The sequence below is a fragment of the Symphodus melops genome, assembly GCF_947650265.1.
Source record: "Symphodus melops genome assembly, chromosome: 23".
NCBI lineage: Eukaryota > Metazoa > Chordata > Actinopteri > Labriformes > Labridae > Symphodus > Symphodus melops.
In genome coordinates this window covers 2026207-2037953 of record NC_136713.1, presented here as the reverse complement: position 1 = coordinate 2037953, position 11747 = coordinate 2026207, and the positions used below count along the sequence as shown (strand labels likewise).

At 39.1% G+C, this 11747-nt stretch overlaps 2 protein-coding genes across 2 annotated transcripts in view; both read left to right on the top strand.

The window, feature by feature from the left end:
* Window positions 1–9916, top strand: part of LOC306818937 (NLR family CARD domain-containing protein 3-like) — a 22881-nt gene extending 12965 nt beyond the window's left edge. The window contains exons 8-11 of the mRNA XM_079336675.1: window positions 5613–5786; window positions 7864–8037; window positions 8589–8762; window positions 9536–9916. Of these exons, the coding sequence (XP_079192801.1) occupies window positions 5613–5786; window positions 7864–8037; window positions 8589–8762; window positions 9536–9545 (532 nt within the window). The 3' untranslated portion in view covers window positions 9546–9916. The remainder of the gene's footprint in view (window positions 1–5612; window positions 5787–7863; window positions 8038–8588; window positions 8763–9535) is intronic.
* The window catches only part of LOC306818939 (protein NLRC3-like), a 55117-nt gene that overhangs the window by 16544 nt on the left and 26826 nt on the right, over window positions 1–11747 (top strand). The gene's annotated exons all lie outside the window — the stretch shown is intronic.

Sequence of the window (11747 nt, the reverse complement as noted above, 5' to 3'; positions counted from 1 at the left end):
GGACGGGTTTAGCAACTACAGCCAAACTATGCTCAAGTTAGCGGCTATTACAATCCCCTGTAACTTCCGTTTCCCTTTTCTAAATAAAACTTTCTTACGGTTTTTTTAAATTCACAATCAACTTAATTTGAAGCCTTTTTAATAAATGACTTTATTTATGGATATTATTTTGGTTGTTAGGACGACACTAAAAACAAAAGTGGCTTTCCGAGGCCTGGCCAGAAGAAAAAAAAAAAAAAAAGAAAGTTTAACAGAGGTAATATCTGCTAGTCATCGAGCCAAATACTACACACGTGGTGCTTATATATCACAAACTATGTTCAGAGTGTCGAGTTACTGGCCCAAACCCACACTATCATGTTATTTTTCTATTTTAGACTTTTATTTTCTTCCCCGGACGTAGTATTCGACCAGAATGTGTCGAGTTTTACTGTGTTTGCTGCCACCCAGTGGACAAAATCTAGAACTACACTTTGTAGTTTCTTTTATTCCCCATCCACTTCCGTGAGCGTAGTAAATTTATATACACGTTTAAAAAATGAAGCATTGGTTATACTGTCGACAATCGTAGGTTTATAATTTCATTTAAAGTAAAACAAGCCTGTGTGGAGGCTCGCCGTGAGGCTCATGCACGGACGGCCTGCTCGTATGGAGGCTAGCCGTGAGGCTAATGCACGGACGGCCTGCTCGTATGGAGGCTAGCCGTGAGGCTAATAGACGGACGGCGCTGCTCGCGAGGATGGATGGATAATAAAGAAATAAAGTTATCGTCGGGTGAAACATTAGAGTGTGCTTGTGTATGTGAGCTTTGGAAAATATCACTAGATTTTTATTATTGATTATTTGGTCATCGAGAAAACTACAGCGTTGTAGTACGGTTACAGCTTCCGGCAACATGCCGGAGAGGATGGCGGAAGTGCAAGTCTGCCGATTTCCGTCCATCTGAGCTTCACACCGCTTGTTCTGAGAAGAAAAAGGAAATTAAGGAGAAATAAATAGTAAATGAAATATACAAGAGTATGTAATGTTAGTTGTCTAATACTTTGGGAAAGTTTTTCAAAACATCGTATATCATTTTTGCTTTTTTTCCATTAATTAGTTTTAAGGACTTGAGATAAAGTTTGAAATCATTCAGAAAAGAGACAAAATTGGGGGATGACTTTAAAAATCTATTCTTGTGAATAAAGAATTTTGCCAGACACAGAATCAAATTAAGACAAAGTTCCTCATTTGTATTGTTTGAGATTCCAAATGTAATATCATCTCTGGAGATGGAAGGTAGACGTGACGATATTCCCTTTGCGATCCATTTATGGATCTCAACCCAGAATGTATGAGTCACATCACATGAGAAAAAGATATGGTCCGTGGTTTCTATGTCACTTTTGCAGAATGAACAGATGTTATCTTCAATATTGAAGCGTAACCTAAGTAATTCTTTGGATGGGTAGATGTCATTCATGATTTTGAAATGTATTTCTTTAGTTTTAGTTTCAAGACCATGTGTCAAACTTTTGACGCACAGAGATATCTTTGAGGGGTAAAAACGTCATTTTGGACAGATAAAACATTTGTAGAGTGGGGGAGACAGGTGAAAGAGCAGCAGTCCCAGGAGCTTCAAATCCCAATGACTCTGGGTCATTAGCACCTGTATGAGCTGACATTTACATGCTGATGAAATGACAGCTGCCTGAGCAGACAGGTTAGCAGTGTTAGTACATAGATGAGACACAAGGGGATCCATCTGTTGGATCTCATAGCAGAAACATCTATAAAGAAAACAAAATCAAAGTTAATGAAAGGAGTGTCAAAGCTCTTGGTTTTGACACAGACAGGGGTGTGGTTCTCCATCTTGAGCTGTAAAGAGTAAGGTTAAGACTGTTCTTCATTTTAAAATCACATGAGTGCACAAAAAGATTTAAAAAGGTTGGTAGTGTCTGGTAGTCATAGACAGAGGGAACTCGATAAAGCTTGTGTCAAGTCAGTTGAAGCTTTATCTGTGTCAGGAGTTCAAGTCAAAAAAGTCAGTCATGGCCAAAATTCTACCCCCATGTGTGGGGGTCGGGAGATCTCCACCCTTTTTAAAATCCATGGACAACAATAGCCTGTTCAAACCAATTAGGCAACCGTTTGTTTGTTTTTCAGTTTTATTAACATCCAAGATTGTGGAGGTAAATCAGGACCAAATTTATGAAACTCCGGAGTAAAATAATGCATTTTTTTTTTTTTTTTAAAGACTAAAAATAGTTTGCAAAACTTGTCCTGCAAAATTTAAGACCGTTTTCTGCCAGAAAACAAAAATGGACAAACAACAAACACTGTCTCAGCTTGACAATGCCTCTGCATAGGGAAACATATACACAGACATTGTCAACATACTGAACAAGTGTATTAATACACAATGGTTGATAAAAACTAATTTCTCAGCTCTATTTCAATCCACAGTGAAAGTTGGAGAAGAACACCGTATGGCGTCTACATCCAAGAATAAAATGCACCATTGATTGTGAAAGCAACCCAGAACTGTGAGTCAAGATGAAAAGAAGAATGCTAGAATTTGCATTTGTTAAAACAAACTAAAAACCCAAGCTGATTAACATAGGTGTTACAGACATCTGCCGGATGCTGACCACCCTTATTTACATCCCTTAAGTACTTTAATGAATTCCAACCCCAATTTGGTTTTTCTTCAGGCACGATGGGGGAGGTATGGTGAGATTTAGAAAAGTTCAACAATAGCACCTTATTTTATAAAACAATGATTTCAAAACAGTCTCAGGACTAAATGGATATCTTTTAATCTCGTCTAAAATTAAATTTTGACTGGAAAACAATATAATATGCTATTATATTTCTAAAATTCAAAATTGTTTAAAATTTTAATTATCATTACAGTGTTAGTTGCAATGTTTATTCTTTTTCAGTCGAATCAGTGTTTTCTGTGTGTGTAGGTGTGTGTGTGTGTGTGTGTCTCTGTATGTGCTGCTCACTACTCTGACCTTCCTCCACTGCCTCCTCTGGCTTTGTCAAGAGGAATCCTACAACAGACACCTTCAAGTGGTGCATGTGACCAGGATTCTTCTGGATCTTGTATTAAACTCAGGATTCCCATCTCCTTCCCTTTTGTAGCATTGTTCTTGGAGTCAGTGCTGTTGCACTTTCAGTTCGATATGGACCCAGTCTTCTTCTCCTTTTGCTTTTTGGTGGCAATCTCTGTCCAGGACTCTGTGGCCCATCAATCTCCAGTCTTTTTCAGGTGTTTCCTCTGCAACCTCCTTTATGTTGTTCGGTTGACATGGCCTGTGTAAAAATTCTTTCTTGGAGAAACAGAGTTACTTGCTTAAGGAGACAGAAAGAAGGCTTTTAAATCCGGGTGTGTGGTCGGCCCCTCTTCTTTCTGAGAGTTCGTCTGGTGTGCTTGACCTCCTGTGGAGGAGGTGTTGCTGCAGAGTTGTAGGTGTGGAGACAGAGGAGGAAGTCACATCTTAAAATCTAACCCTACATTTCTACTTGTCCTTCATTTCTTATTTAAAACCTCATTTCTTTTTCCTTTCAATCTCTACTAATTTTGAAAAAACAAAATAATCTTTTCTTCCCTACTTTCATTTTTACCTTTTAGTCTAACATACTCAACGCCATCATAAAACATTCTGTGCTTAATTTCTTTTAATAGAAGACATCTCATGTGTGAAGAACTGCTAAAGTTGAACATCTCTAAATCACATAATCCCCATTTGTCTGCTCTTAATTCAGCAGAGCCTGTTAGAAAAGGAAAAATTCAGATATAAATGTTATTTTTCCCCGTTTTGTTTTCTCATGTTTTCAGTGACTCACTGGGACAGATGTGCTTAAACGTTCAATGGGCTTGTCACTCACACAACTTCACAATCACACTGATCTTCCCATACAGTGCATGGTTGGATCTTATCAAACACACACTAAAACCTTTCGCAACTTAATTCAGCCAGGTGGTTTGTATGACACATAAAGTTCCGAGCAACGCACCTCAATAGCATACAATCTGTATGCCAGACACTGAATGTCGCAAACAAAGTTTTTATTTTTTTTTATTATCACTCATACGCCCATTTTATTGTATTGGGGCCTTGTATATATATAATAATCGTTGTTTCGCATGTTTTATTCTTTAAGTGCAGACAGCCTCGTGCTGTTTGTTAGATATTTTAGTTTCATTTTTCGTTTTTTCTTTTTCTTAACTTTTCTCGTTTTAAGACATACTTAACACACAACATAAAGTTCCAAGACCACCCAGGTTTTACATGGACATACGCTTCTATACTTGAGCCTTTAAACAAACAACATACAACATAAAATTTCCAATACCACACAGGATTAACATGGAAAAAAATAACCAATTCTTTAAGTGCAGCTCCGAATGAGCTCTCATGGCATCCAAAACCACACAGGCTTTACATGGACCCGAAATGCATAAACTAAACCACCACGAAGGAATTACGTTTCAGCTACCTAGGCTTTTACAAATTGAGCAAATGATTAAAACGCCGTACTCACTTACTGTAGATAGAGCGTCCGCTGTCTGCACCCTGTACCTGATGTCAGGTGGGATCCAAAATCTCCGTTTGTAAGAGCGGAATTTTCCCGGCCGGCAGCTCCTTCAGTCGAGGCTCAGGAAGCAAACAGCGGGAAACGTCTATTCCCTCACTCGTCGCCAAAATGTCGTGGAAAATTCTCCTTTTACGAGGTGGAGAGTTGCTAATTCTCAAGAAGAAAATTCACGGTGGCGCTTGAATCAGATCTCTTTTAATACGTGCAGCACGGAGGAGAGGCCAGAGCATCTTCTGTCTAACCCTTACATTACAAGTCCTTATATGCAGTACAGAGAGATGGAGGGAGGTGACCTTACACTTAACAAATGGTGATCTTTACATTACAATAGTTATTTGAAGTTTCCTGTATCCTGTCCTCTGGAGACAGTGACTCTGTGATAATCAAATTACATTTACATTTTGTATGGTGTTGTCTGAGAAAGAGGATGCCCTCCTGTGGCTTTCTTTCACCTTCATTCTTCAGAACATTTGCTGTCTCCTGGAAGTCTAGTTAATTTCTCACAAGATACATTTCTACTTAGATTAAAGACTAGATCCTGGTAAAGATCAAGGTTATTCACAAAGCATGTCAGTCCTTAAGAGAGCTCCTAAAGTCCAAATGTAAGGATGAAGAGTTTCTCCCTCAGAGAAGAAAGGAGGAGAGAAAGGTGACGGCTCTATCACAGCCTCATATTAATATCAAATAGATTCAGTCCACTCTTACAGTTACCAGCATGCTGAACAAACACTTTAGCATCACAATGCTTCAAGACTTCATTGTTGACTGTTATTTTAACATGGGTTTAGTCCATTTGAAATGAATTCAGATATTTAAATGTAAAGATTCAAATAAAATTCAACATATTGTACGTTTCAATCTAAGAATGATCAGGAAGTACAAAAACATGAATGAATCACTATGAAGTCCTTCAATGTGTGAATGAACAGATGATGATCACATCAGTGTGTTCATGTGGACAACATCACACATTCATGTATAAAGCTCACTGTCATCTACATTTACTTCTTTTATTCTTTATTCAGATTGAGGGGCTGCAGGTTGTCAGAGATCAGCTGTTCTTCTCTGGCCTCAGCTCTGAAGTCCAACCCCTCCCATCTCAGAGAGCTGGACCTGAGAGACAACAAGCTGCAGGATTCAGGAGTGAAGCTGCTGTGTGATTATCTGCAGAGTCCAAACTGCAGACTGGAGACTCTGAGGTCAGATCACTGACTGTAATATAGATATGAATATAATAGAAACTGTGTTGACTGTGTTTGAATTTCACCCATTCTTCAGAATTCGGAAACATCATGTCCCAGACAAACAAACTTAAAAATACCTCTTACAAATGAACTTATTCCTTTTTTTAATGAAAATCCCTTTAACAGATTTTTATGATGAAACTAATTTGAAATCCCAAATGTTGGTTCTGATTTCTTTGTTTCATGTCTAAACCTGCCCGATGGCAGAAAACAATTTAAAGCTTTAAACTATTTAAAAAAGTGTCAAACTCTTCAAACTATAAAACCTTCTGATACTAAAGGTGTAAAATACTATTATAGTCATCGACACTTTAAAATGTTGTTTTTAGGAACATTTGGACCTGTTAAAGTTGTGTCCCAGATTTGAGTCAACTCTGTCAGACTTTTACAGAAACATCAAATAATCAGACATAAAAAGAGGTGAGCTACAACATGAAGGACCCCCGTCTTATTCCTGCTTTTAAAAAGGGGGGGATGCTGTTCAAACATGGTTCACATTTTGATTTGTTGAGAACTTGATGAAATGATTTTACTATCAGCTGTGTCTCTACTCGGGCTGTAACGCTACACAAACATTTGGGTTGGGTACGGTTCTCAGTTCTGAAGATTGGGTTGGGTACATTTTGGGTCCAGTAAGGGACCTGATGCAACACTTTCTTTTTCTTTATCAGGAACATTTACAACTTCCCTTTCACACATTGTCTTAAGTTCAGCATGGACAGTTCAGACTTCACCTGCTCAGGTTTCTTTTACATGACATTTTAAATGAAACATTCAAAAATAACATCAAATCAAATATACTTATAACCAAAAGAGTCTCCAATCAATGAAAGAAATGAATGAAATAAAATCATCCATATAGCCTATAGTATATATAAAAAGATGTGTTTTAAATGACAGAGACAAACACTGACACCTTTCTGTTTATGAAGTCAGCACTTTTTAGAGCACAAAATAAAGCTGGGACAGTTTCATCTCACAACTATTCATATTTCCCTCTGTCAATATAAGAAGCTGTAAAAACACAAAGTCCCATTCTGCATGTAATCCACTGTAATAAAAACAGCAGTGGTGTTTGTTATGTCTTTGGCCCGTTCAGAATTATTATCAAGAGGCTGTTTAAATGCAAAGGAGACTTGGCTTTGCTCCACACTCTCTTTGTTCCTGCTTGCAGTGATGTTCACGTTGGCGTGCTATCTTTTTAACTGCTTTAATAAGTTGGACGTGTTGTCAACGTACCCGACAGCTTCACTGCTGTCACTCCTGTGAGCGCTCGCTACACTTGAATTGTGCACTGGCACACAGATTTTAGCCCAGGCTTTCTGTCATGAAAAAGACTTTTGGTTCAAGGCTTTAAAAGCATCAGATCCCGACAACAGACGGGTTCAAATCAAGATTGAAATGAAAAAAGTCCTGAGAAGAGTGGAGAGTGACAGCAGGGCACGAGGACAACAGAAGGGAGAAGAGAAGTTTCAGCCACAGTGGCAGACAGCTGGAGCTGGAACACGCTGCAGCTACATTTCTACTTAGATTAAAGACTAGATCCTGGTAAAGATCAAGGTTATTCACAAAGCATGTCAGTCCTTAAGAGAGCTCCTAAAGTCCAAATGTAAGGATGAAGAGTTTCTCCCTCAGAGAAGAAAGGAGGAGAGAAAGGTGACAGCTCTATCACAGCCTCATATTAATATCAAATAGATTCAGTCCACTCTTACAGTTACCAGCATGCTGAACAAACACTTTAGCATCACAATGCTTCAAGACTTCATTGTTGACTGTTATTTTAACATGGGTTTAGTCCATTTGAAATGAATTCAGATATTTAAATGTAAAGATTCTAATAAAATTCAACATATTGTACGTTTCAATCTAAGAATGATCAGGAAGTACAAAAACATGAATGAATCACTATGAAGTCCTTCAATGTGTGAATGAACAGATGATGATCATATCAGTGTGTTCATGTGGACAACATCACACATTCATGTATAAAGCTCACTGTCATCTACATTTACTTCTTTTATTCTTTATTCAGATTGTGGGACTGCAGGTTGTCAGAGATCAGCTGTTCTTCTCTGGCCTCAGCTCTGAAGTCCAACCCCTCCTATCTCAGAGAGCTGGACCTGAACTACAACAACCTGCAGGATTCAGGAGTGAAGCTGCTGTGTGATTATCTGCAGAGTCCAAACTGCAGACTGGAGACTCTAAGGTCAGATCACTGACTGTGTCATTCATTTGAATCATTTCAATCCACATCCTCCATTGTTGCACATTTCAGGATTTATATATTTTCAGGATTTGTCTGAATTTAAATCTCTGGATATTTAATGATTTAGGAGATTTCTTATTCTTGAAGTTTCTGAATAATTTAGAGATTTGATGTGAAAATGTTTTTGTGACTCTGTGAAGTAAAGTTGAACAAGGTGCACATGAAGCCTCTGGTTTCCTCTGGTTCTGTGAAGAAGTGAAATCATGAAGACTTGTAATTGAATAATGTGTGATTTGATAAATGTAGTAACATCACAGAGCTGACTGAGATCAGCAGCCTGTTCTTCATCTGTGCACATGAACAGCTGGATGAATGTTGAGCTGACATTTGGAGGATTTAGATTTAGTGAATACACAATCAGAAATGATCCTCTAATCATTTAGAGAAAACTTGATTCATCAGGACAAAGTGATGTTGAGATACTCATCACAACCTGAACACATGTGACTGGATTACACATTATTTTTATTCTTCTTTTATTCTTTATTCAGATTGGAGCGCTGCAGTTTGTCAGAGATCAGCTGTTCTTCTCTGGCCTCAGCTCTGAAGTCCAACCCCTCCCATCTCAGAGAGCTGGACCTGACCTCCAACAAGCTGCAGGATTCAGACATGAAGCTGCTGAGTGATCTTCAGAAGAATCCAAACTATGGACTGAAGACTCTGAGGTCAGTCTCTCAGTGTTCTTCAGTAAACCCTCTACATATCAGCTCATACATATATTTACATTCTTGTTGTTTGTTGTTGGAGAAATCCTTTTCTTGGTTCTCTGCTACAAAGAGAGTTCAACATACTCAGGGTTTGTTTTCTGTGATCTGGCTTCACTAACCCTGACAGAAGAGATGGTGCTGAACACTCACATGAAGCTGGTGATGATCCTGAGAAGTCAACCCAGAGTTTCATAAAAGGGGCGGAGCTATCTTCATATAACCTATCACAATATCTAACAGACTGTGAACAAACGATATGAATCATATGAAGAAGTTGAAGACAAACAGGCTCAAAGACTAAAGTTACACAGCTGCAGGAACAAATGCAGGAAGGACAACTGACAGAAACAAAGAAACATCAGAGAGGATTCATGTCCAAACTACGCCGTCTTCTATTTTCCTCCCATGGTTAGTTGACCTTTGACCTGACTATAATAAGTCCTGTTTCTTCTCTGAACTGAATGTGTTGCTCTGACTCTTTAAAGTGGAGAGGAGAACAGTCGGCTGTCAGAGCTGGTAGGACAGAACAACACTGTGTGTGTCTGAGTGTGTGTGGACGTGAAGCTCTCATAACTCAGTGTAAACTCACCCTCAGACACCAACATGAAACCGTTCAGTGTTAAAGTCCAAAGGTGGAGTGGGGGCGGAGCTTAGTTACAGCGCTGTGGGGGAATCTGATGACTCACAGCTGATGAAAATGATTTCTGTCCTCTCTCTTCTTCTCTCATTAGCTGGAGATGATCTCTGTGAGTGATCAGGACTCTGGTGGAGCAGAGAGGAGCAGCTGATGATCCACAGAGGAGGAACCTCCACCATCTTGTGTGTGGAGAAGCTCTGCAAGCTGAGGAGAGCTTCATCCATCAGGGACTGACAGAGGAATCAGCTCACACTTCATTTCAGTCATATGTCTTTTTTTAAATTTTATTTGTAATCACACATATTCAGAGACATTTGTACAGTACAGTCATTTGTGCTTAAACAATAGAGTGATTCCTCTTTTTATGATTTTGTGCTTTAACACAGAACAAAATAAATCCGATGTAAGAGATGAGGTGATCTCCCACTGAAAAGAAAAACAAAGAGAAAAACAAAGTATACAGGGGTTCATAACTAAAGGAAAAGCTGTTGAAAGAAAAAATGGGAGTTTAGGGGAGATATAGGATTTTCATTTTATCCAGAGATCCTCAAATGAGTTTTTGTGAAGCTTCAGAGAACAAGTGATCTGTGTCATTGAATAGATTCCATGAACTACATGGTAGCAGTCTTCCACTGGTGGAGGAACATTTCTTTGTTATGGCCTTTCTGCCAGCAATGCTCAGGCTTCCAAATGAGTATTTGGTTTAGTGGATGAATGCAGGTTAGCAAGGAAGACTTGGTCCCATTCCTGGGTAACATCTGACTTTAAAGACATCTGTTGGTTCTCTGTGGATCTCAAAGCAGAAGCTGTGTTTTTTAGGACAGAACAGGTGGTAGTGATTTGCTTCCTGTGAGCCACAATTCCTCCAGCAGCTAGAAGAGTCTATGGGTACATCTCAGTTCCCTTCATTGCATCCAAGTGTCCTCCACTTGTGTCTTAGTCCCTCCCAGCAGAGATGCACAGAGATATTGTCTGTCAGTAAAAAGTCTTGGGTAAAGTCAGCTCTCTCCTCAGATCTCCCTCCTCTCTCCTTCTTTCAGTATAAGAGCTTTGGGACCATCCTTAACACGGCCGGTCTAGAACTATGTGGGGTTGGGCCCAGGAGCCAGGAGATAGCACTGAAGAGAAGTGAGATAGAGTCTGTGTCATGAGATTTCTGAACAGCTTTAATAAAGTATCTAATCAGACTCTTCCAACCCAATGTTCTCCATGAGATGGAGCTTGTGATCTTCCACTCAAACTCACAGTATTTTCCCAAAAGCTTCTTCACAGATGTGGAAGTCAGTTTCCTTTTCCCATATGTGTTTGATGTAGGTGGTATGTTCTCTGTGTTCCTCTTGTAGCCCTCTATACAACCTGCAAATGATTTGAATCCCAGAGTCCCCTCTATAGGCAGCTATGAAAACTTGTATGAGATTATTGTCAAAGACTTTTTCAGTCTCTGTCATCAAACTGTTTAAATGGTGGCGTATTTGAAGAAATCTTGAAGCAAAGAGTCTTTTCAGTGTTTGGAAATGTTTGCTGGTTATAAAAAGAAGAGTAAGAGGAGAGGCCTTGTTTGGTCCATCTCTTGTAAGGAACATCCAGTTTGTTGGGGGTGAAGTCGGGGTCATGCCAGCACCACCTCAGTATCTTTATTTCATCAGACAGGCCAGTCCTGCTGATAATACTGAACCATGTTTTCAGGGATCCATTCATCCAGCTATTCCCTTTATCCAGGAGCTTTTCAATCAATCGTTGATCCCCTAAACATGCCTGGATTGGGATGCTCTCTGACAACTTCTCTTCAGTAGTTTTCCATCTGGCTTGATAATCAGATCTGCGCCAGCAAACCAGAGTTCTCCACTGTGCAGATATATCATAATGTGTTAGACCGCCCTTCTTCTTCTGCAGTTGAAGAGTTTGAAATCTTCTCCTTGGTCTTTTCCCTCGCCATATGTACCGTGATATTAGTCTATCCCACTCATTGAACTGTTTCTCTCTTCTTTCTATTGGAAGAGTCTGAAACAAACAGAAGATTCTGGACAAGATGTTCATTCTCACAGACTCCATCCTCCACTCCAAGCTTCATATTGGAATTCCATGTCCTTCCATCCTCCTGTATTTGTGTCTTCAATAAAGTCGAGTTCATATAAATGAGTCAAAACTTTCAGGATGTTCACTCTCAAGTATTTTATTTGTGTTGTTTAAAGATGGGGAAGAAGTAAGCAATGTTTGAATTTATTGTTACTTTATCTCGCTCTGTTTCTTTTACCATATATCATATAACCATAATGTTCAACTTGTTTTTACTCTTTCTTTTATTA